This window comes from Lotus japonicus, chromosome 3, assembly GCF_012489685.1.
Source record: "Lotus japonicus ecotype B-129 chromosome 3, LjGifu_v1.2".
Classification (NCBI taxonomy): Eukaryota; Viridiplantae; Streptophyta; class Magnoliopsida; order Fabales; family Fabaceae; genus Lotus; species Lotus japonicus.
This window is the reverse complement of record NC_080043.1, coordinates 92151156-92177286: the sequence shown is the minus strand read 5'-3', so window position 1 is coordinate 92177286 and position 26131 is coordinate 92151156. Positions and strand designations below refer to the sequence as shown.

The window sequence follows — 26131 nt, the reverse complement described above, 5'->3', positions numbered from 1 at the left end:
ATTTTGGTCATGATTTTTAACTTAGAATTTCAAAACTGAAATCCCAAAAAGCAAATTTGACAGGGACGTCACCAACGACGTTTATGACAACTAATCCTACTAGCACTAAGCTAAGGCGATAGTTTTCAGCCTAAAGGTTGAAGCTTTACTCCAAAAACTCCAAAAATGGGTATTTAAGGCTAAAATTGATTCTGGCGGAAATCCGGCGACATTACGGAAAATCTAATCCGGCAGAAGTGATCTTGGGCACATAAGGAAGATGTTTAGAATCAAAAATGAAATATTCAGGATAGTTTTGCAAAAACGTCAAAACTATCAGCTCAGAAAAGTCTACAGAAAAGCTATGGAAAAAGCGATCAGAGGTAAGGATTAGCGACTATACCTCGATACCTTCAAGTAGCAACTGATTGATCGACGATCAAGCAAGGAATGAACAAAATCTTCTTCTCCTCCTCTCCTCTCAAACTCGCGGCCTCCTTGGATGAAATGGGTAAGATATTTGTTTTTTTCTCATTTCTTGGCTATATATAGAGGTTGTCAAAACGCGGTAAAATGAAAGTTTCGCGAATCTGATTTTTCCGGCTTCATTCTCCGTGAATTCTAAGATATGTTTTGGCGAAAGAATTCCAAAACTAAAATGAGGTCTCCTTGTATTTTTGGCAACTAATGCATAGTCGGTGTAAAACTATTTTACCCGATAAGTTGTTTTTTGCATCGAATGTCGGAATAGAAAACTTCCTTCTGAAGAAAGATCGAAATCATCGAGAGAAATGGGTGTACGCGTGTGGAATCTTCATTTGAAGCTCTGAATAGAAAAAGTCATCATTGTCGGTTGATTCTAGGGTTTTGAAATACCAGGGTTTCGGTTTCGGCAAACTTCCGATGATTGGAATCGGACGTTCGTAGATCCTAGAGTTTCGCCTCGAAACGATTGTGATATATGGAAAAAGAGAAGTTCTAACATTTTCTCTGAAGATTTTTGGAATTAACTTCCATCGTGTCTAAAAGTGAAAACTAGCTATATACTAGGGTTTCTGACCTAGGTATAAGCGTGTATCGATCGTGCTATAACTTTTATCGACCTTGGTACAATCCTTAGACTTTTCCTGAACTTTCTCCTTCATAAATTTATTTCATTTGGTAAACTCTAGTTCAGGTTTCCCTTCACGATACATCAACCCTAATCGTGAATAGGATTTTATTTACTTGGCATAAGTTTAAAAACTTGGGCCTTACATATATTTTTGAACCAAGTTTTAGGCATGCCTTAGTCTAATAATGAATTTTCCAACTGGGATATTAAGTTAGAGAATGATATTTGCAGCATATAAGGAATTTAATAATTCCTTTTAGGTCATAGAATGCATCTTTTGAACTTCTGGTTCATAGTGTGAGTATACATATGCATTCTTTACAAATTTTCAGAGCTGCTTAATTTCCTCTCCCCCTAATGCTGAGAAACAACAAGTAAGATATGAAATATCTATCGGTAATGGCTCAAATTGATTACATAATCTCAGCTTTCCTTGTGGTCTCACCTTAGTGCGTTGTGGTGGAGAAATTGAAAATATGTAAGGCACATTGAAAATTCTTAGATGAGAGATATTAGGTTCCTGACCATGAACCAATTACAATGGGGAGAATTCCAATGAATTGTTGGCTTGATGCATGTCAATGCTGCTAATTACTAAATCACATGTTCATAAATAATGATATTTGTTCTCATATTTAATTGTCTAGCCATAAATATGAGGCGTTTAATTAAACAAATAAGCTATATCATTTGAATACGAACATGTGCAACTAGATATTCAAAATCATGTCATTTACCAACTTGATCAAGGTTGGAATTTTCACTCTATCAATATTGAGAGCTGATGACATATATTTGGTCATTTAGTCGATGCATCGATAAATTTATGAAATACTTAAACGACTCATAAAAAGAGTGAATACGTGCACATGTATCGCATCAAATATACTCAAGAATAATGAGGGATTCAAATCCATCCTTTTACCAATTATTAATTGGTCATGAGAACAATATATAAGAATTCATTATATTGAAGAATCTTCATGTTCTTCGATGAGTGCTCATATGAATTCATATACTTTCGCATCATAAGACTCGGGATGGTCTAACCGGTCATGCCAATCACATTCAATTTGTTCCATATATAGAACTTTCTTATTCAAAATAATACTTCAATGTTTGAAGTAAAATTTTCTGACATTTTAAATCCTTCAAGGATTTTGATATTTTTCAACTTATAGTTTATCTTTACATCAATTAGATGTAAATAAAGTCCTTCAAGACTTTCAAATTTATAAGGAATATGTGTACATGAGAGTTGTGTCACAATATGAGTATTGCATCTCATAATTTCCTTTAACGTGTATCCATGGCGTGGAAAAACACAATAGGTTTGACATCTTTACATGTCTGGATTACTACTAATCCAAGCAATATCTAGCAACAATGTTTATATATGCTCTTTATATTTGTATGCTTTGCTACCAAGGGAAGATAAAGGGAGCAGAAAACATGAGATCATGCGCCAATGTGAGACTCTAACTCACACTTCAATTCTCAACATTCTCCCCCAAAGTGTGAGTCACAACCATATTATTATGCTCCCCTCAGCAAGCTATTAGCAATTGCACTGCAATTCGCTTCATCCTCGTGCCAATAGGACACGTCGCCTGACCACCACATTGTGTCAGGAAGACTTTCGATATAAGGAGTCATTATCATGGCTATACCAACCATAGACTCTAATAGCATTTATAGGATTGCAACCACATTTGGGGTTGTTTCTTGAAAAAAAAATAAGATTATTGATCTGTGGATTTTTTCAAGATTGTCAATGATCCCTTTTAAGATATAGCTTTGAAATTTCATAGGCTTCTTCTAGAGAGCCACCACAAAAGTTTCATTCATGAGACAATACCATATATGTCATTGGATGTCCTTCAGGGACATTTAACCTTGCGTTGATCTAACTGATCACAACTTTTGTCATGTTTGTTGAAATATTCACTTCAGGGAATATCTCAATCTTTCCTTAATCTAGCTACTTCAGTAGCTTACATGATAGACACATCTCCTTCAATGAACTTGATCATTTATAATGATAATGAGATATAGTCCTTCATGAACTATAATGTAGATATTGACAAAAGACTATAAGGTCTTCTTCATTTGTTAATTTCAAACAGTTAAATTTATTTAAATATTCATTTTATGATATAAGAAGGAAGTCCAAAATATATATAAACAAATCTTTTTATAATAAATAACCAAAATAATTGTATATGAAACTCCGATAATTATATATAAAATACTTTTTCATAATCTCATGAATACTTACACCAATTCTTTTTTTTTTTAAATCCTATGAGATTTAATAATATTGACGTACTTATTAAATATAGAGCACATTCATGTACAAAAGTTTCCACAAATACTCAAAATCAATAACTAGCTTCCAATTCTAACTTTCTCAAGAATCACAAAATCAATCTTCAGATTCCGTATATTTTTTTTTTCACTATATATATAATGAATAAATAAAGAATCACTTGTAGTAAAAGTAAATTAATTTAAGAATTTAAGATATCTAAATATCTCTGGGAAGAAAATATAAAAAAAAAATTAATTTTGTTAGATTTAATCAATCAATTAACATTTAAGTAACATTAAAATAAAATAAAAGATAGAAGGACTTTATTTTGTGTTACGTGATGGTTTTGTTTTCAAATGATATGTGGATATATGGAAATAAAATTAAAAAAAACGCTTCAAATGAATTAATTATTGTAAAATGATTTACATGATAAACAATATATAAAGTGATCAATTCAATTTAAAGAATATATCTCACCGTAATTTATGAATCTTCGGGATTCATAGTTAAAATTGCAGGATTCATATTTTAAAAATAGTTTGATGATACTTCTGGGCACGTAGGCCATGAATCTTCAGGATTCATTTTTTCACAAATCTTGCACTACCGTTTTTCTGGACTCGTAGGCCATGAATATTCAGGATTCATCTTAAAAGTCTCACTACGGTACTTCGGGACTCGTAGGGTATGAATCTTTAGGATTCATTTATTTATTTATTTATGAATCTTCCATTCAAAATAATTCAATTACAGTATTCTGGACTGTAATCTTCTTGATTGATGCAAAATAATTCAATTACAGTGTTTATGAACTGTAAGGCTATGAATCTTCTTGATTCATGCAAAATAATTTAATTACAGAGCTTCTGGACTGTAATGTTATGAATCTTCCGGATTCATGCAAAAATAATTTAATTACAGTGCTTCTGGACTGTAATGCTATGAATCTTCAGGATTCATGCAAAAATAATTTAATTACAGTGCTTCTTCTGGACTATTATGCTATGAATCTTCAGGATTCATAGGAAAATAATTCAATTACAGTGCTTCTGGACTGTAAGACTATGAATCATCAGGATTCATATTTACTACTATGGTAGTTTTGAATTCATAGATAAATGATTCAAAGAAGAAGGAGAAGAAGGAAGAAGAAGAAAAAATTTAAAATTATAACATTCCACATGGATGTGGTACTTACTCTGGAAGTGATACTTACTCTTTCACTTATGAATTATAGAGAGACTATCGTGCTGATAACGTGTTATGAATAAAGAGTAAGCAAGTCAATAAGAGAGGAGAATAGAGGAACAAGAGAGATAGAGAGATAGTGTGATGGGGATCCTCTACTATGTGCAGACTCCCTTGTATTTATATTATTAGGTTTGGAGTGTTGAACAAGTATACATGTGGGCCTGACCCATGGACTCTTAACTCTGATGGGCATCCATATATTTCATAACAATTAGATATATATACATGTTTCATTTTTCACGCACTTATATGTTTTTGTACCTATGTTTTGTCATAGATATGATTTTAGTTCCTTGCCCGTGTAAGTGTGGGGACTAGTCCCCTTTTTTGTGCAAATGTATGGTTTTGGTCCCTCCAACCGCCTCGGTCAACGCCGGAATTCCATGAAGCTCATGTGGCATTGCCACGTCAATTAATGAGTCTCAGTGGAATTCTTTTTTATTAAAAAATTTAGTTTAAGTCACACTAGTTAATAATTAATCTCATTCCTAATTTTAACACACTAATTAACATTGATTGAATATAACACTCAATAAATCACTCCCCAACCAAGAAACTCACTAGAATTGAAGAAGAAAGAAAGAAGAAGAAGGAAGAAAGAAGCTGACGACGAAGAACCCATAATCGGAGAAGACGACGAAGAACCCAAAAGCTTGCAAGGTTAGTACTTCGCTCTCCCTTCGTTGTCGCCTACCAATTTGCTTTTGTAAAAGGGGGGAATGGTATTGCTTACGTAAATGGAGGAAAGGGGGAAATGGTGTTTCTAAGTTTGATTTCGTGTTCGATTATGGGTTTCGGGTAATGCGGAAAGGGGGAAATGTTGTTTCTAAGTTTGATTTCGTGTTTGATTATGAGTTTTGGGTAATGCATTGTTACTGGGTTTATTGTTACTTGTTTTATTGTTATGGGTGTTGAGTTGATTTGGGGTATTAGATTCGGGTTTTTTGTTAGGGTTTTCGATTTGCAAATCTAGCTATTGATTAATTTTTTGTTACGGGTTTCCATTTTCTATTCTGGGTATTGATTATTGGCCTTGATTATTTGGGTTTTTGGTTAGGATTTTCCATTTTCAATTCTGGATATTGTTATTTGATCGATTTGGGGTTGAATTTGAATGTGTATGGCCTTCAATCTCTTGTGCATGATGACTTTCACTGTCCTTATCCATCATAAGGGGTTTTTTGTTGATAAGCCATGCCTGCATTACAGAGAGGGATGTGTTAATGTGCATTCTGGGATTGATCTTGACACCTGGAGCTTCTTTGAGTGTCGAGATCTTGTAAAGGATTTGGGCTACACTGCAGGCAAGTTCAAGTTGTGGTGGAGAAAAGAAGACGATGCTGAGAACCACAATATTAGGCCATTGTTGAATGATGTGGATGCCATGCATCTTGGGGCATATGCTGAGTATAAGAAGCAAAATGTGGAGGTGTTTGTGGAGCACGATGATGAAGAATTGCCCTTCGGTGTGCTTTGCACGCCAATAACAATGATACGATACAACCCTCCATTCAAGAAGCCTAGCCCATCAATGCCTGCTCAACCCAAGACTGACTCTCCAAAGCCTCCTCAAATCAAAGGTTGTCAACCCAAAAATGTCCTACCCAAAGCTGACCCACCTAAATCTAGCCCATCAAATGCTGCTGAAGCAATAAGAGCCCCTCCAAATACTGCACCAATGAAGAAGGCTTTGAGCCAACATGTTTCTGCACCAAAAAAAGTCACTCCCTCCAAGAGGCCTGCTACACAGCCTTTGAGGAGGTCCAATAGGTTAATTTGGAGCAATCGCAAGAATTTGGAGCAGTCACAAGTTGTAGCTGTGCAGAAAATTCAAGCTAATGCCGGAGATAATGCAGAACTAGTGGAGGAGGCGACTCAGGTTCCAGCTACTGGAGAGAGAGAAGTAGAGGGACAATAATTAAAGAGGAGTCTGAAAGTTTTTGCTTGCTTCAAAGGGAATCTTTCCTTTGAATATGATGTAATAGATTATTAGACATGCACATGGTTACATGGTGTTTTTAATGTTTCAAATGTGGACAAGTAATGTCACTTGGGCTATTTAGGATTGTAGTGGATGGACCACTATCATTTTGTAATACTATTTAAACCTGTGGCTTTGACCATTCTGACTAAGTTATAATGTTGATGTTAATGTCTTTACCTTCCTCTTCATTAATTGCTCCAATTTGATTGATGTTCTAGTGGGAGGCGCAACTTGTGGTTTGATGTTGTCCTTAATTGAGTCTTAAGGCTTGGGGCCGGCATGGTCTGCTACATCTGGTGCTGTCCTTTGAGGAGGCTCTGTTGCTACCTCTCTTATTTAATCATGTTTTTTTTATTTGTTCTTGTTAATCTCTGATATCCTTAATCTAGTGATGATTTTTGTGTTTGGGTCACATTAAGTTGCTGACAAATTTTAGCGGGATGCTATTAATTCTTTCTTTAAAAATCTAGTTTCCATGTTGTGTCTTGTATGTGTTGGTTGCTTTAAGCCTCATGGATTCTCTCACTTAAGAGCGTTTTGCTGCCAAACACTTTTATTATAAGATAATTCTATGTTGTCAAGAAAAATCAATGACTGAATTTTACATAGAAAGCACCAAATGAATTGAATATATAATTAAAGTTTGTTTTTTATAGGGAGAATCCCATAAACAAAAATTGCACCATCACCGCCGCGAATGCTTAAACAAAAAAGAAGGCTAATGGAACTTCCGTTAAATGTTAAAATAACTTATATCTGGTACCATTACTTTACGACAGTTCCAACTGCTGACAAATGATAATCAACTTGTTATGTTTAGAATACATCTGCGGCAGTTTCACTTGCCATGAAATGAAAATTACTTTGTTCGACAGTTATTCCAACGGTTTTCATAAACCACTAGCTGTAGAAAGTGTAGTGATAGTTGTAATGGGGGCAGTTCAAACCGGTGCAAAACGTTACAGAAACGACTAGAAGATACTATTTTTCTTTGTAGTGTCCTTCTCTTGAGTTGAATGATAAAAAAGTTCGATTATTACAATAAGTGGGAGAGAATCAGGTGATTACATTTATTCGTGGAGAAGAGAATCATGCAATTAAGTTTATATGGGAAGTTGTCGACATCCTGGTACGTACTGTATCATTCTGCGGGCCTCCTTGCAGTGAGTTGGTCGACCAGCCTAATACTAACAATCTGCATTCCCTCTAGGCTAATTAGGAGTCAAAAGGCATTGATAACTTGGCTTTGCTTTGGACTGGACGACTTAATTACTTTGAAATTCAAACACCAAGCTGGATGATCTGATGACAGTCTACTAAAAATTCTTGACGGTCCACTGGGCTCGTTGTTTAATTTGGACCAGTTAAAGCTTTATTTTAGTTATCATTATTAAAGTCGTTCACTTAATTGTGAATCTTTTGAGCTGATTGGCCACTATGATGATAAACATGGTGCCCATTTGAGATAAAATGGCAAGAACAGTAGAACTAAGAGTTTTGATACATACACTCGTGTACACCTCTACTTCTTTTTCACATTTATTTTTTATATATTTCTTTATTCTTTATCAATCAAATTACCTATCAAATCTTTATTTTCTCTCTCTTTTCTTCCTATCTCTCTCTTCTTTCACCTTTCCACACTTAAAAGTTGATGTGAAGATATAATTATTTGTCGACCTAGCTATAAGTGGCCGGCACGTAGGCACAAATTCTTACAACAGTTCATACAAGTTCTAATCCGATCCATACGTTACATCAGTTCTACAACATAACTGATCCAAACTCCTTAGTTATCAAACTAGTTATGTGTCTGATCTTTGAACAGCTGAACATCTTTGTCGCCTACAGGCTACAACGTTCAGGAGAGGCTGATTCGTGACAACGCATCTACAACATTGCAAGTCTCAAGCCTCAAGGTATATATATATATTGAACTTTGTCCCACATGACGTGCCTCCACTCCTGGACAAAATATAATTTGTATATCTCCAAGTTGCCGATTTCCTCATAAAACAATTGTTGTTACTTGTTAGATAAACATTCTTTATATTTTTCTATTTATTTATCACTAAACTACAAATTTTAAAACGACAAATAATAAGGATTATCAAAAAATTTCCAGAACACAACAGTAAAAAACAAGTATCGATACATACGTACATCTCAATCTTACTGAATTTTTTTTCATCATCTCTCTTTTATTTATTTTTATAATTAATAATCACCACTTCTATTATACTGTTATCACTTTTTTCTTTATATATGACTTTGCTGGATGTGGATTCATAAGATAACTTTTCTTCCCCACAAAAACACAAGACCAAATGTCCTGGTGAGCACATGTGATGCGATAGATAGGTGTAACAAAAAGTCTTTTAGCCAATGTTGACGCTTGAGTAACTCGTGTGAAGGCTCTCATTGTCTTTAATTAGAGGGGAAGCTTATATGGCTAAATCCATGTATACCACGTGGTTTGGTGTCATGCATGCATAGCAGGTGGGCATGGAACATCATGTGCCATAAATCGATGTGATCAAATAAACAAATTGCATGTGCTGTTCAAGTATATCCAGACAATAATTATACGGATCAAACCAAAGTTCAAGCTGATTACTACTCAATGTAATTCTCAGTAAAACCTTAATTAAACATGCATACTGTAGTATACAGTGTACACCTCCCTACCCAGAGTACGTAGAGAGCAAAACATACATTGTACTTTGATTATTTTATTACATTAATTAACAATAACAACAAAAAGGTATTTCACGCAAATCACGACAACTTTTAGGTAGGGGTGGGGTGTTGAACTGTTGATTGATCATCAGACTGTGGTGGTGGCCTTGGTTAGTGACTCGATGGTAACATTAGGACCCAAAACCACTGGCTTGAACTCAAAAGTAAAAGTATCATATCTCAAGAAAAATTCCACCACATACAACCTACACATCAGCACCACCAGATTCTTCGCCGGACACTGTTTATTATCAACCGTGGGCTCCTCCGTCTCACGGCCATTAGACCAATACACATATTTCAACAACTTCTCTCCCTCCCCAACAAACCTATGGCCCACAAACTCCTCGGGATTCTCAAACACCTTCGGATCCTTCGTCGCAAACGGCTGATACCCGAAAATCATCTCCCCTTTCTTGATCTCAAACGCCGCATCGTGACTCTCCACCACCACATCCTCCCTCGCTTTTGCATACTGGTACGGCACCGCCGGTTCAATTCTCAGTACCTCGTAGACGACTGATTTAGTCAAAGTCATCTTATCCAACGCTGATAAACTTACCTCCCCGTTTGACTCCCTAACAACGGTCCTGATCTCTTCTGCGAGTTTCGCGTGAAGTTCCGGTCCGGCTAAACCGATCCATTTGATGAGGATCGGGAACTGGTTCGTTAACCCGCCGAACGCGTTGAACCCGAGCATGAAAACCAGGTTGTGTTCCGCTTCATCTCCTTTAATTCCCACGCGCTCTGCTTCATCTAGAAGCGACGCGCCGGCGGAAGCGAAACCCTCGCAGAGTTTCTTGTAGCTCCATTTCACTGTCCACGCCGGGAATGGGATGGTTCTGATGAGGAAATCTTCGGCGTAGTTGAAGATTTTCGGGAGGCCGAGGGTGGCGAGTGGTGCAAGCTGAGCTCCGAGCCAGGCGGTGACGAGGCCGGGGCCTTTGTCGCCGATGACGGTTTCCGAGGGGTGTTTATCGGTGAGGAGGAGGAAGAGGAAGTTGAACGTGGCGGCGCTGATGGAGGTGTTGAAGCTGGCTTTTCCTGATTTTCCGGCGAGCTGGGAGTCGAGATCGGAGAAGTGGTCGGAGAGGGTGGTGCGGAGGAGAGGGAGGAAGGTGTTGTGTTTGGAAGAGAGGACTTGCATGAAGAAGGTTTTGAGGAGTTTGTGGGAGGGTTCGGTGGTGTCTTGGAAGGCGCAGGCGCGGTAGCCGCCGGTGAAGCCGGTGGAGGGCATGAAGGTGCCGTCAAGGACGTCGCGTTTTTCGACTTTGGAGTTGTCGAAGAGGATCGGGAAGGAGGCGGAGTCGAGGAGTGCGATGACTTTGGAGTCGGAGGAGATGCCGGGGCCAGGAGGCATGTTGGTTCGGATGACGGTGGAGTTGTACTTCTCGACTCGGGTGGCGAAGAATTTGTCGCGGCCTTGGTTGTAGAAGTAGTCGTGGCGGTCGTGCATGGCTCCGAAGAAGGGGAGGCCGTAGCTTCCAGGGATGGGTTTCAGAGGAAGGTTGCTGCTGCTGTTTTTGGTGTCGTCTGAAGATGCTGCTGCCATTGTTGTTGATGAGATGATCGCACTGAACTGTATCTGTTTGTTTGTTTTGTTTTTTCAAACTGACTTGGTTAGAGCTTGGGATTGGAATGAATGAATGATTGATAAAGGGCGTAAAGAATGTATTATATCTCCACATTCCCTCTCTTTCACTCAGTCAATTTTCACTTGCTTACTATATATTTTTCTATTCTCTATTTCTTTCATTCTTTTATAATAATAATTTTTTTTACACCAACGATTCTCTCACAATTAGATAAAGATGACAATATAATAAAGATAAACTAACCATCATGATATTTTTTTTTAAGACAACCATCATGATAGATTTAACAAATCGTTAAATTTTGGTATCTAACTTATATACTATAATCTAAAATGGTTGAATGTAACCCTTCCCTTATCTCTCTCCCATTTCCTAATCATAAGAGATGGTGTATAGATTTCACAATTAAGTGGACATCATATTGCCTGGCCAAAATGACCAAGTGTGAGTTTCATCTCGTTTAAGAATCAACCCAGCAGATTAAAACTGTAACACTAATAAGACTATTGTAAGGCTGTCTACGACTCATTTCATAAGTCACACGTAAAGATTTCACCAAGACTTGACGCATTGATGAGTATGACTCTCACCATATTTATAAATACATGTTTAATTGTTCATTAATTCACACAAACATTGCTAGCTCATTGCTCATTTTTTCTAACTATCAGTTTTCTATGATCTTGAACTTTTCTCTCCACTTGAAAATTACATGTGGACAATCACGATCTGTCTAAGTTTATGGATTGGTGATTGAACAACAATCTGGTCATGTAAGCAACAATACATTAGTTGTCTTCATTTCAAATAAACAAAATTCAAGGACCGAAACTTCTGGAAAAAAAATTCAGACAATTTAAGTGCTACCATAATAGAGTAGGAGCGTGGAAAATGAGATTAATAATAGAAGATAAAATTGGGTTGACTGGATGTGAAAGAGTATAGGGTGTAATACCATCTAACTCTGAATTTTTATGTGTTTAATTAATAAATAAGTTTAAATTAATGGTTATATGATGAAACTTTGATATAAATAATATTTTCCACAATGAGGGGATCCACACACATGTAGATATTGGTGTCGACTAGGTACGATAATAAAATATTAACAATGGCGGGCTCCATGACACTAATGTGCTATCTCAATTTTCACGTGGAGACAGAGGCAACCGCGTGGTGAGAAATAAAATAATAAAATATGTGGGGATCTGGCCTGAAACGGAGTGCCAACGTGGGGATACAGAAACGGAGTGCATGTATTTTTTAAGTGGTAATGATATATACACACCTCTTTTTTTATACACTTCAATATTTAAACCTTTTTTTATTTCTATCTCTCTCCTCTTATACTTTCTCACTCTTACTTTTTCTTTTCTTCCTATCTCTCTCTTCTTCCACCTCATTCCACCTCATTTCGAGGTGTGAATAAATAATTATTGATTTTTAGGACAATGATTGAGACTCTCTTTTTAACATTGGTTAAAATCAATATAGGTATATAAGTCATTAAGAGTGATGCCTATATAATTTAGATCCTACATGAATTTGATCAATTAAATGGGTTATAGAAAAATGATGGTTTTTTAGTGGTTTGTTGGTTTGAAATATCCCTAAACACTAAGTGCCCGTTTGGCATCTCGTTAGAAACGTGGTGTTTGAATTAACGTGATTTTGTTGAAATGATTTTGAGTACAATTGTGTTTGAATAAAAGTGATTTGTATTTGGATGATTTGTAACAAACGCGATTTTAAAAAAATGAGTATTGTTTGGAGCATATAATCAAAATCACGTTTAAGACTATAATTTAAAAAACATAAATTACAAATTTTATATTTATAATAAATTAATGATTATATTTATATTATTAAATAAATTTTAAATAAATTATGTATAATAAAAAGATAAGCTGCAATTATTTATTATGAGATATTTTTCATTACTAAATATAAAATAAAAAATGAAACAAATAAAGTAACAAGGTGCACGGTCCTCTTTCTGAGATATTTTTCATTACTTGCATCTCCTCTTTCTTCTTCGTTGGCTATTTTCCTGGTTTCTTCTCCCTTGCAACTAGTTGCAGCTCGCAGGTGCACGGTCCCAGTCCCACAAAGGCATGTTCAACAGCAAACTTGAGCATGAAAGGAGGAAGCACGATTTAGCTACCATGCTCTTCAAACCCAATTCAAACCCAGAAACAGAGGCACCAAAGACAGAGCAAAGAAATGCAGTAGATCTGAGTTGTTGAAAGCCAAAACTTCAAAATTATGGCTTACCTTTAATTCTTCAACGGTCAAACGCGAACGTTGGACGCTGCCGCTCTAATTTATCGCTTCTTGTTCGTTCAACGCTGTTTTGGCCTGGATCTGCGTTGGTGCGTTGACAAAAACGCTAAACCAAACACTTGCAGCAAACTGGTAAATCACGTTCTCCAGGACGCAACGCACGTTTGGGGTCTGAAACGCTACCCCAAACAGGCCCTAACATGTTTCAAGTTCGAACCTGTCATACAAAGCTTATAAAAGAGAGTTACATAAATGGTGGTATTGTTAGTTATTTTTAGACGTGTGTGTTTTTTTCACTTCAATCAAATCTCAAGTAATAAATCAAATTACTTTTAATGATGATATTATAAAACAGTGTGAAATGGGTATAAAAAGGAAAATGTTACTTACACTTTTCTTTACAGAGGTGGAATGATGAGAGAGATCGATAAGAAGAAAACAAAAGTAAGAGAGAGAAAGTATGAGATGTGATAGATGATAAAATGAGAGAGCAGGGGCGGATCCAGACATTATATATCGGTGTGACTAAACATAAAAGAAATTATAGACTAAAATACAAAGTAGAGATTATATTAGGTAGCAAGCAAGAAGTAGTCATAATTTCACATGAAAAGCACAAAAGTTTATTCAACCATGAAAAGTTTAGACTAATTTGTGCATTAAAAAGGACAATTTTTGCTTTTTTGGTAGAAAACATTACAATGTTCCTAATTTAACATTCCAAAATTTGCAGGCACGAATCAACAATCAAAACAGGAAAACTCATCAGCAAAAACAAACGGAGGTAGCTCCAAACCCAACATGGTTCCATCAAAGAACTCAGATCTGCTGAGTTCACAAGCATAAATTCTCACCCAAAAAATCGACTTAGCTCAACGCGTGCAACAAGTTCATAAACAAAAAAAAAACTTTGAAAACTTAAAATTTTAAAAAATAGAAATAGGAAAAGATCATCTAACATGAATTGTGTGTACGTAGCGTAGTAAGGTGAATTACGAAGTTGATTTACTTGAGAGACAATGAATCAATTGAATTTCCTCTTGAATTGTCGTTGATTGGTGTTAGGGTTCTCCATGCGATGAGAAATTTAGGAATGTGAAGATTGGTGGGTTTTCAATTTTTGGGGAAAAGGGTTTTAAGTTGATGAATGTTGAAAAGCAGCTATGGAAGAAAGAAAGAAAGAAAAACCGCGTTCTAATTTGATGTTAAGCGTGAATTTTGATTTTTTACTAATTAAGCTATAGCGGCGCTATCGACCGTCGTCATACATTAACACAAAACGTTTAGCGGCAGATCCCAAACCGCCGCTACATACGATATTAAAAAAAACTCAAAACCCCAACTACACGTGGGTCCGCCCATGGGAGAGAGATAGAAACAAAAATAGGTGGAAATGAAGTGTTTAAAAAATGAAAAATGAGGTGTGTATATATAATTTTTTTTTGAAACTGTGTATATTTCATTGTTGATATAAAAATTGACAAAGATTAAGGTGCATGAACCTTTTTTTCACGTCCACTGATGGTCTAAGGGTGATTTATGTAATTTTTCCCACCCTAACCTCTTTCTCTTCCCTCTTGTTCATTAGTTTGAGTTCAATGTGAAAAGAACTAATCAAATTAACAAATAAATCGCAATTAATTAAATTTAATACAACGGATTTTTCAGATGGGTAAGAAAACTGATGAACACTTCTATAGTTCTATCACTATGCAGAAGCTTTGAAGAGCAAAGGTGGCTTTCATAGATTATTTAAGGTATCATTTGCCATATATAGTTCCATGTGTGCATTGATGTCAATTTTCTGCTTTATTTCGATAATGATAACTATAACACGTAAATTAACTCTATGAAAACGACATGTGATCTCAACCTTTACTTCCACATGAATGTTTTTGAGGAACCCCCATTACTTGCAAAACAACACTCTATAGGCAATATATATACCCAATTATACTCAGGACTGGACCTAGGTTTCGTATCATAATTTAAGTGCGTTAATGACGAAAACCAGGCCATTACGAAACAATGAAGTTATCTAAATCAAATATGCGATAAAAAGTGTTTTGACATGTGTATTATAAGTTTTAACTCATAAAACATGTTAAAATATTACTTACCAAAAATATAGTAGTTTTACTAAAATCTAATACAATTGGTAGATAATTTGACTCCTTAAGCATTTAAATCAGAGTTCGATCCTAAACAGTGTGTATGAGAAAAGATTTGTTGTGAGATTTCTATTCACTTAATGTAATTTTTTAGCCTTGAAAAAATTAGTCTCATAGCTACCCGTTGTAGGTTTACCTTGAGAAACTAAAACAACTAGAATAATTTTACTTCATGTTTATCGGGTGATTTAGACGAACACAAAAACATATCATTAGTACCCCCAATTTGTATAGTTATCATCAGATAGCAAAATGACTTAAGCCCCTAAGATCTAGCTTAGGTAAAAATAGCAACACAAAAGAAGAAAAAGTGCTTCTTATATACAGGGGTGGTTGACCTGACCAGTTTTTATAGTTATTGGTTGCATAGTCCAAAGTGTATACACAAAGAAAATTTCTTAACATGTTATATCCACTACCTGGCTAAAACATTTGATACTGTTATTTCATTAATAGAATGATCCTTGAAAGCTTTTGATCTTGATTCTTCATCCTTGATCTTTCTTCCAACAGAAAATGCTGGATGATTTGGGTTGGGAAGTGCCATTGTGTCACTCGCCAGCATGACAACAACCGTGGACATGGTTGGTCTATCTGCTGCATCTTGTTGTACACACAATAATCCAATGTGCATGCATTTCATAACTTCATTGGCTATGCATGTTGTTTTCAGTATTGGATCTAATAGTTCCAAACTTTTTCCTTCACACCAAAGTCTCCAACTCTGCATACAAAATGGATATTCAGAAACTTCAAATAAGATGTGTTTGGGCAAACAACTTAATTGAGCACCTATTACCATAAGCTTTTACCATAAGGACCTGACCATTCATGTATCTTCAGCTAATGTCAGATTTTTAACTACATGAGAGCAGAAAAACTCACATACATAAGAAGACTCTGACCATGTTCTGAAAGATAGAATTCACCATTCCTTTTCCCACAAATGATTTCTAACAAAATAACTCCAAAGCTGAAAACATCAGATTTCACTGAATATAACCCTTCCATAGCATATTCTGGAGCCATGTATCCACTGTTTAAAATCAATATAACCCTGTTAGTTTGCCAATTTTACAATTATATTAGTTAATTAATTGCATATTCATGTGCCATGAAAAGAAAGAGTTAGCATTAACACATACTAGGTACCCACAACTCTGTTTGTATTTTCCTGACTCTGGCCTTTTACAAATATCCTGGCCAATCCAAAATCTGAAATTTTTGGATTCATCTCTTGATCCAGAAGAACATTGCTGGCTTTCAGATCTCTATGGATTACTCTAAGCCTAGAGTCTTCATGTAGGTAAAGAAGTCCTTTTGCAATTCCATTAATTATGCTCAGTCGTAATTTCCAATCTAGTTGCTTTCGTTTCTCTTCATCTGACATGCAAGTCACAATTAGGAAAGGTTTTTTGATACTGGAATATATAGAGCTGAGAACAAGTAACAAGCTTGTGCAGTATCAGAGGAAATAACCATTCTCTCTTTCTTTTCCCCCTAAGTAACAAACTTCTGTAATGTTTGCATCCACTTCTCTTTCCTTAAATTCAATTATGGAACTCAAAAACTATTATGAGGAGAAACTTCTGTGAGTAGTTTAGACTTCGGAATTTATTTTGAGGGCAAAGTAGCTAATCAAAACATGCTGCCACAGAAGCTTCTCCTTTTAACCGATTCTGATTTTAGAATCAATTGTAGAAGAATTTCCAAACATATCATGTAGTTTTGGCTACAGAGTTCTTCCTCCAAACTCCTTCTACCACATGACAAACAATCCTTATTAATAATCTCTAGATACTTGTATAAACAATATATTGGAACATGGAAAAGAAAATGTAAAATAGTACAGGCATTTAGTTAAAACATACTGAATAGGTGAGAGTCAAGACTTGAATTTGGCATGTACTCATATACTAGCAGCTTTTCATTTTCCTCAATGCAGCAACCCAAGAGTTTCACAAGGTTCCTATGTTGTAGTTTTGCTATGAAAATTATTTCATTCTTGAACTCCTCTACACCCTGGTTAGATTTTTAAGAGAGTCTTTTGACAGCAATTTCTGTTCCATCTTCCAAATTACCCTGAAATAAGGGAAATGAAAGGAAAAATACATATGGCAACTAAGAATTAAAGGCTCAAAAAAAATTTGTACTGCTTGAGTAATACCATGTAAACTGGGCCAAATCCACCTTCTCCTAATTTACATGACTCATCAAAGTTATTAGTGCTCTGTCGAATCCAAATTAAAGGGATTGTAGGAAGGTTTGTATTCAGTGAATCTTCCTCTCCTTGAAGATGGCCATGAAAAGATATAGGAATTGTCTCTGATAATAGACCATGTTCTAAGGAAACTTGTGAGTTAGTATTTGCTTTCTGCCATTGTTATGTAAAATGAGTTAAGACTTAAGAGAAGTTTCAGCATGTGTGCAGGTAATGTTAATTACCTTTCTTAGACTTATACCATCTCCATGAGTAGTACATACAGAAACTTAGTAGAGCTAGTACCACCAACACACTTACTATGGTAATGGTACAGGTTTTTGACAAATTGCTTGTACCTCTCTGCTTGGCTGCAAGTGCAACAATAGCACAGTTGAAGATGCCAACATTTCTTTCCACTCATATACCAAATTCATCTCATAAATACACATTAGTAATTAGTAAGTGTATTTTTTTTTTGGCGTGTTGGTGCAAACGCAAATGTGATTTCACATATCTTAATGTATCAATGAAGAAGTTAAAATTTACCACGCTGAGTATAATATGAATTAAAAAAGTAAAATTTTGCTACGTTAAGTTCAATCTAGATCCATGTTGAGTTCAACTAGAATCTAAATAATCACTAATTTATAAAGTTTATCTATATCAAGCCAAGGGATGGAAAATGCTACCAAAGTACTTTTTTCAACATATAAGTGATCTATATGTTGGTCCACCATATTTTACTTGTGTGTCCACTCTCTATTTAGTAGATGCTGTAACAAATTCAATTTTGTTAAAAAAATTGACCAGTTATTCAAGATAGCATCATAGAAACTAGAAAGTTTAGTTGTGTTCAATATTAGGTTTGATGTATCTTTCAAAATACTTTTCCACTATCTTTGAATCTATAAAATTTGAGAGGTGCTAAGTTGAGTGCAGAGAAAAGAGGAGAGTAATCAAAGGAGAAAAAGATATAAAGTTAAAAAAACTACATTTAAACAATTCAATGTTTCCACATCATTGTGATTATAGTATATATAGTAAAGTAAACGTGTTACATTATTTTAGTTTATGCACAATTTAGTATTTACATAAGACCAATTCAGAATGACACTTGGTCGTTTTTCCGAAATCAAGCGTGTAGCTATAGTCTTCGAAAGCAACACAATCCATATACAATCTCAATTAATTCTCACCTTATCTTTGATCAACGTATTATCGGGGAGAAAATTGCTTTGACGTATGCTTAAATAAAACTAATTATAAGTTTAAGGCATATTCAAACGAACTACTATTTAGCATGAATTTCTTTATACAAAAATCATTATGAAAGCTTAACGAATTCTTTTCTGGTTGCCCTTTAAAAATTAGTATTTACAATTCACTGAGCTCATGTTCAAAACGTGATAGGTTCTCATTTCAAGCCTAGGACATTATTACAAGCTTGTGCAAGAATTTGACTTAAAGAGAGTAATATGTTTTTCAATTAGTATCTCTCAGGACTATTTTCATTAGAAAACAAAATATAAGATTATTATTATTTTTTATTTTTTAAAAAAATTTAATTCCCTGATGATTTGAAGATATTTTTTTTGTTACAAGTGGAAGGCAAAGATATTTAATTTAATTTAATTTTGATTGATGAAATAAATTAACTATTTATCAAAAAAATTAATTTAAATAAAATTCTATTTAGATATAACTAATAATAATTTAATTTTTAATATAGAAGTTAAGGTTATATTTCATAATATGATAAAGAGATGCAATTTTATGTGAAAGAAAATATGAAATAGCCTTGAGAAATTCAAGAATTAAAACTCAAATTTAATTTATAGGGGTGTGTATACAATCTAATAAAGTTCAGGATTAATTTATCTAGAAAACTAAATTAGCTTCTCATTTTTAAAATAATGTATTAGCTTTTTAGATTTATAGATAACAAACTAACTACAACAAAATTATTATATTGAATTTCTCATCCTTGTTAATTATACATTATGGGCCAAGAATTAAGAACTTCATGGTAGAAAATGAACCTAAACTTTTTAAATAAAGTTTTTTTTTTTATCTTTAATAACTAAACCAACCTTGCAGCCTGACCATGCAGCCAAAATAGAAAGACTTGTCAATGAGTTTGGTAATCCTTCTACAATTTCTTCTGAAGACAAAATTATTTTGTGAAATTTATGTCGATTTACTCCGACAGAGTCGACTCACAGGGAGTTTTGTCTTTCTCTTATTGTCTATTGATTTTTGTGCTATAATAAACAAACGTGCAATGTTTTGTATCTCTTTTATTCTAAAGCATTGTAGTATCTAACTATACTTTGACAAAAAAAATGGCAGAGTAGAGTAGAAGGTAGAAGGAACCAATAAAACACAATGGTAACTACCTAACAATGGTAACAATTAATCTGCTACATGTACCTGGAGCAGGCAAAGGAGATGTTTGATTAGTAATCTGGTAGAATATGTAATCATCATACTTTATCAGACAGCTTGGAGCCAAAACCTGCCATCCAACCTCTGTCCCACAGCACTGAGGAACTTTGTCTAGCATAGTTTCCAAACACAGGCTGCAATAGTTAGCAGAAATGTCTCTGCTGCACTGCACCAACCCATACCTCTCCTCAGAACTGTTCAAATTGAACTCCCCCATTGCAAACAACTTGTTGCTCTCCACACTAGCTTCACTTATCAAACTCTGCATAAATTTCTCAGCTTTCTGAAGTTCTTGTGAGCCAGTGATGTTCTTGGACCCCAAAATTTCCCATGACGGGGTTGTTGTGAGTTTCCCAAAGAAATCACGGTTCGAGTACCTGAGAATGCAGAAGTTGTACCATATCACAGCGGAGGATCTGTTAGGACAGCGTTGAGGGATTTCTGATGCTGCAGTCGAGACACAGAACTGGCAGAATGATTCTGTGACATCAGCCCTGCAATCATAGAAGCCATAGACAGTGTCAGACGTGTTAGTTCCTATGGTGGTGTGGTTATAACCCTTGCTTGTGGCTGCATCAGAGGAGAGCCATGAGAGGACTTTGTTAAGGTTGGTTTGGTATGCAGTGGTCAGGGCTTGTTCTGTTGAGTTTTGGCAGTCATCACCAACGTAATTTGGGGATTGTGCTCTTGCTGTGGTGGAAAGGGACAGGGCCATGAAGCCAAGAAACGTGAGGATGGCAATAATTGGTGTTCTCAGGTTGAATACTGTTGCCATCATCATTTGAGATGAATCTAGTTGAATTCCACACCCCAAGAACTGATGATACTCACATATGATTTAGTCAACTGCTTTATCAATACCAATTTGGCTCAAGTGATACAGAGTTTAATTCCCTTTTATGTTTGAGTTCTGTGAATAAAAAATATAATCATTCTGATACAAAAGGTTTTGCCATCTAGTAGTTCTTCTACTTGGCCAGATTTGAATTTGTCAGAATCAAATACAACCTGTCCAGAGTCTAAGTGTTAGGTTATTTTAAGGTTTACAAGATTGTAAATTGATTTTTGCATCATCCTGATACAAAAAAAGTTAAATGAAGTAACGAGGTATATTGGATAAAAGTATTTTTCTCATTGAAGAGAACTTGTATCACTAAAGTGTATTAGATTGAAATAAAAAAGTCAAGTGACTAGAGATCATGGTAACTGAAGAAAGAAAATTTAAAATGAAATATATGAAGATGCTGGCCACTGGCTAGTGATGTGATTACTCTTGTTTCTATAAAAGATTAGAGTATTCATAACTTGAAAATGGATGAATATGCTCTCTAAGTCTCATTGATTAGGAGATTAGGAAGAATAAATTCATATTTGTACTTCATGTTACTTTGCTCAACACATTTCATATAAAAATATTGCATAAAGAAACCTGAATTAAAGAGTTGACTATAGATGGGGAAATTTTCAACATCCCAAGACGACTATTAAAAAAAGGTTATATCTAATTAATTGTACAGAACTCCGATAAAATTTTACATGTTCTTTACTGCACAATCAAAACTAAATTCTAAGACAATAGAATCCATTAAATTTCACTAATAACACCAATCTAGCCTTAGAACATTGACATATCCGGGGGTGGTCCATATACCGTCATCCAAGAAAGTGGAACTCGCCACTTGTTACCTTCAATCCCTGAAATGCAATTATCAGAAATATTACCAACGAAGTTTTATGATTTTTCTTACATGCCAACATGTTTCTATTCACTAGTTAGGATTCAACTTTTAACTGGTGCAGAAGGGGTGATGGTATGAAACTAGTGATCTTTGTCATTCATATCTAATTCTAGATAACAGATATTAGTACAAGTCATTTGTGCGATAAAATGGTTTCTCGAGAGAGGGAAAATAACCTCAAGATTAGGACTAGGGACGCAGGGATTAAAATATTACTTATCAAAATCCACATTCAAGTGAAAAGTATGAGAAGAAAGATTATCTAGTAAATTAATCCTGGGGAATTAATTCAAACAAATGGCTGCTAATTTAGCTGAGTCACAAACAATAGATCAAAATATAAGATGATAAAGATAAATATAGCTAACCAGAAGTAGGGGGAGTCAGCCTTAGAAGTTTGCATACTGCATCAGCTAATTGAAAAGCATCAGAGATGTTGTCTCCTTCTGAGCAATAACACAACAAGCAGGTAACCTTCAAACCTTTTGCCTGATACATTAAACCAAAACATTTTAGTCATCAGTCATATTAATGCTCTTGTTCGCAATTTTGCAATAAAAAGGTAAGCAAGATACCATGTTCCTCTTATTTTTTATTTTTTAAAATAAATTGATGAGCAACTGAGTTTATAGTTCACCATTCTCCAACATGGAGATTTATCCTGCGTATGAAACTTCATTTTTTTTTATTTTTCAAAATAATAAATGAGCAACTGAACAATTATATTTCACCATTCTCAACATGGCATATGAAAACAAAATTCCCAACGCATGTGGCCTCACTTTATCATGGCATGCGCCGAAGGTAAAGCATCATAATATGTCATGTAAAGTAAACTACTTCAGTTAAGAAGTTTTTTAAGGAAACTAGTAACAGTGGTTCATAACAACAGGCACCGATCATAAAAAAATGTTACATGAAGGAAGGGGCAAAACTAAACACCTCCCTCATCTATCCTCTCCCTCCTGTATTTTTCAACAAGACAAAAATATGCCTATTTTTCTCCCTCTCATTCATGCAAAGCTCTTTCCATGGCGAAGCTTCGCCTTACCGGTATCTAATTTTCAGTAGGTATTTTATAGTTCCGGAAATTAGAATCGGGTAGCATAGTGTACAAGTTGCTGAATTAAAACTACTGAATTCTAGTTTCCGGTATGGTATTCTAAGGTTCCGAAAAGTAGAATTTGGTAGTGTAGTGTTATTAAGATAAATTAGCTACCGAATTCTAATTTCCGGAACCTTAGAATACATACAGGAAATTAGAATCCGGTAGCTTTAAAATTTAAATCAAAGTTTATGATCAGAAATACATAGCTTCCGGAACCTAGAATCCCGGAACCTAGAATCCGGAACATATTTTCTGGAAAGTGGAAACTAAGGTTTACGGAATTGAAGGATGGTTTCCGAAAAGTAACTACTGGAAATTAGTTTCCGGAGCATATATCCGGCTCCAAGCTACTGGAAATTAAAATCAGATACTTAAAAAAAAATTAGCATCGGAATCTAAAAGCTGGAACTTTTCGAACTCCAAAGGTGTTTAAGGAAATTACACAAACTGGGGATGGTTAGGAAATTAAAGGGGATGGTGGCCTTAGTTTCATCTGAAGAGAAATTTTATTTTTCTACCTCACTCCTCTATTAAATCATTGCAAGAGTTACAAGGAATGTGAGTATGTGACATCATCAAATTTAACAGCACATATGTTACCTTGAGAAAGGAATAAAGTGCAGCAAAAGGCAAGCTAGCATAGTAATCTTCTTCTTCTAGTTCATCTTCTTCAGAAATAATATCTTCCCGAGTTGCATTTCCTTCAGCTAAATCACTAAGAAATTTCCAATGCTTTTGAGAAGGGTCATACTCCTGAAGTTTCTTCCACCCAAGGCTCTCACAGTTTTCATCTGTTCCATTGCTGTTGGCACTAGATAGGTAATAGATCTGCAAACCACTAAAATGACCCCCAATAGACATCAGAATGGAAAATATCCCAATGCATTTCCTAGACCAAGATTATTCTTAAATTTTACAAGATTGTCAGGGTGAGAATGGACATAATCTTCATGCAGTTATGATTTGAATAAATGTGACAAACAAAAAATAACAGGAACAATGAATGAATATCTTAATCGTAAAGAAGTTGTATTTCAAAATATAACTGCCTCACCTTGACATGTCAACTTTTTGCCATTTTCCAAAATCTAAGCTGGAGAGAAGAACAATATGCTTCTTTCCACTACCAGCAAGGAAATCAGCCATGTTTTTTGCAAAATCAAGCATCATACCCTATTCAAATGACCACGTATTAATTGCAATTTATCTTTCCAGATTCCAAAGTTATGTGTCAATTCAAGCATTCAACCTAATAAAAACATGAAGTATGGAACTAGCATAAAGGAAATGCACATTAAATTGTAAGTTACTCCAGTGAATTCCTTGTTGTTACCCACAAGCCTATGCTAGTGTTGATCAAAATATTAAGCAGGAATTGTACATATGATTCTTCACAACTAGACTAAGAATAGTGCGTAGCTTTCAACCCCAAAAATGCTAGTAGTATATAGCGCGTAGTAAGATGACCGCTATACTGAATATTTTAGACAGTCTATACAATTTATACTATATATGTATGTATATACTTAAAAATACTCAAAATTCATGGCATTCATAATTAACAATAAAAAGTTACGTGTCCTGAACAAAACACACAAAATAGAACCAACAAACAAAGAAAAAGAGGATCCAACATGGAAATACACAAAACACTACTCAGTTAATATATCTACTTTCTCCATTTCTTTTTAAGTGACATTTAAGGTGATTACACATAAATTGAGTACAAGGGCAACATAATACTAATTAATGTCATCTTAACTTTTTTTTTTAAATAGTGATGATCATTATTGCAGGAAATACAAAATAGAAGCCAACATCTAGAAACACTCGAAAATACAAACTTGAAGGACAGAAAAAGGGGATTGAAACTCATGCTCATGTACAGGAAAAATAAAGCAAGTAAGATTCAAGCTTCAGCCTGTCCACATTCAAATTTTACTACAGACAGCTCAGTCTGATTAGGGAACAATATACGCATAAAAAAACACTTAATGACAGCCTGAAATCACCATACTTAGACTTAAGGTAAGCAATGTCAGATAAAAGACATGAAGAGAACAAATGATGCCTCAGAAGATACCTTAATCACCGGAGATCGCTGTTGGATGATAGTGAGAGCATTAGATGGGGAATCATAAGCTGCAAAGAAGTGACACATTTTGAGAATTTTTAACTTAAAAAAATGAAAATTCATTGCAGTCACAGAACAAATAAAAAGTAAAGCAAAACCTTCAAGAGGAAGAGCAAGGTCTCCTTGAGGAACAGGTCCATAAGCATCATTGCCAACACAGGGAAGAACATGAGGATCATCCAAGTACCCAACTCTCTCTGTAGCCATTGATGAAACCAAAAGGTCTGCTGCTAGTTGCCCCACATTCCCAATAGATAAAGCAGGCTGAAACAAACACACACACAAACAAAACCACAAATTCAACAAGTTACAATTTTGAGCTAAACCCACAATTTCTCCAATAGCACTGTACTGAAAAGTGAATGTCTTTTTGGCAAAGAGATTCATAACAAAGTGGTGTCAAAATTGGGGGAAAATATATAAAACCCTAGAAAATGATACAAACCAAAATCAAAGTGGAGCAATTGTCATTGAGGTGCTTGCCTTCTTCAGCAACGAACTCCATGTTCTATATTGTCAACACTGGAATTTGGCACCTTCAGCTATTTCTGCTTCTGCAAATTGCTGCTTTTCTTGAGAAAGACGAAGCTGAGTGAACAATATACTCCTTTGGGCTTTTTTGGTACGAGGCACTGTTGGACTTGTAATTGGCCTAATATCATATCCACACTCCATATCCACATTAGAAATAAGAGGTCAAATCCTAATCCTTGGATAAAAAAAGTGGTTATTTTAAATATTTGGCTTAAAAATAGTTTTTTCACCAAAAAAGGGCTTCATTTTACAAAAACATTTATATACCTTCCTTGACAAAAAATAAACCATATATGATATTGACCAAACAAAAAAATATATATCTACCTATTGACCAAAAACCATATATCTACCTTTATTTGCTTGGGGGATACATCATACATGTACCTTGATGTAAAACAAATTCCACGAGAGAGGTATCTTACAATCGGGTAATCATATAATTCGCTTAAGACTGAGATTATATTAAATGGGCAAACTTCTCTTAACAAATCGTTTTCTATATACACTGTCTAAAGTTTGAACCCTCAACTAAATG

The 26131-nt window shown here is 35.0% G+C and overlaps 3 protein-coding genes, 1 long non-coding RNA gene and 1 pseudogene across 4 annotated transcripts; 1 reads left to right on the top strand and 4 right to left on the bottom strand.

Annotated features, from left to right (window-relative positions):
* The first annotated feature begins 5199 nt into the window (after positions 1 to 5199).
* Positions 5200 to 6773, top strand: LOC130743026 (uncharacterized). The gene is made up of 2 exons (XM_057595133.1): positions 5200 to 5318; positions 5868 to 6773. Exon 2 carries the CDS (start codon positions 6043 to 6045, stop codon positions 6574 to 6576), a length of 534 nt encoding a protein of 177 aa, XP_057451116.1. The 5' UTR covers positions 5200 to 5318; positions 5868 to 6042; the 3' UTR covers positions 6577 to 6773.
* A 2482-nt stretch (positions 6774 to 9255) lies between these two features.
* Positions 9256 to 11069, bottom strand: LOC130747422 (allene oxide synthase 3-like). Its single transcript, XM_057600360.1, has one exon. It carries the CDS (start codon positions 10931 to 10933, stop codon positions 9470 to 9472), a length of 1464 nt encoding a protein of 487 aa, XP_057456343.1. The 5' UTR covers positions 10934 to 11069; the 3' UTR covers positions 9256 to 9469.
* A 1804-nt stretch (positions 11070 to 12873) lies between these two features.
* Positions 12874 to 13716, bottom strand: LOC130743025 (uncharacterized). The gene is made up of 2 exons (XR_009021324.1): positions 13251 to 13716; positions 12874 to 13105 (listed from the first exon to the last, which is right to left on the bottom strand). It is a non-coding gene; the product is annotated as an uncharacterized LOC130743025 (long non-coding RNA).
* A 2015-nt stretch (positions 13717 to 15731) lies between these two features.
* On the bottom strand, positions 15732 to 21279 carry LOC130747420 (cysteine-rich receptor-like protein kinase 10; annotated as a pseudogene).
* Positions 21280 to 21390: 111 nt separating this feature from the next.
* Positions 21391 to 25664, bottom strand: LOC130747421 (uncharacterized). Its single transcript, XM_057600359.1, has 7 exons — positions 25505 to 25664; positions 25158 to 25323; positions 25009 to 25067; positions 23980 to 24098; positions 23526 to 23763; positions 22186 to 22306; positions 21391 to 21773 (listed from the first exon to the last, which is right to left on the bottom strand). The coding sequence occupies exons 1-7, from the start codon at positions 25562 to 25564 to the stop codon at positions 21694 to 21696; spliced, it is 843 nt and encodes a 280-aa protein (XP_057456342.1). The 5' UTR covers positions 25565 to 25664; the 3' UTR covers positions 21391 to 21693.
* Positions 25665 to 26131: the final 467 nt, after the last annotated feature.

Excerpts from the sequence above, each read along its gene's own strand:
- LOC130743026 (XM_057595133.1), top strand. The coding sequence starts at position 6,043 with ATGCATCTTGGGGCATATGCTGAGTATAAGAAGCAAAATGTGGAGGTG.
- LOC130747421 (XM_057600359.1), bottom strand. The coding sequence starts at position 25,564 with ATGGAGTTCGTTGCTGAAGAAGGCAAGCACCTCAATGACAATTGCTCC. Across the intron at positions 25,324-25,504 it reads ATTGCTCCACTTTGATTTTG|CCTGCTTTATCTATTGGGAA; the intron begins GTTTGTATCATT and ends TGTTTGTTTCAG. Across the intron at positions 24,099-25,008 it reads AGCGATCTCCGGTGATTAAG|GGTATGATGCTTGATTTTGC; the intron begins GTATCTTCTGAG and ends TCATTTGAATAG.
- LOC130747422 (XM_057600360.1), bottom strand. The coding sequence starts at position 10,933 with ATGGCAGCAGCATCTTCAGACGACACCAAAAACAGCAGCAGCAACCTT.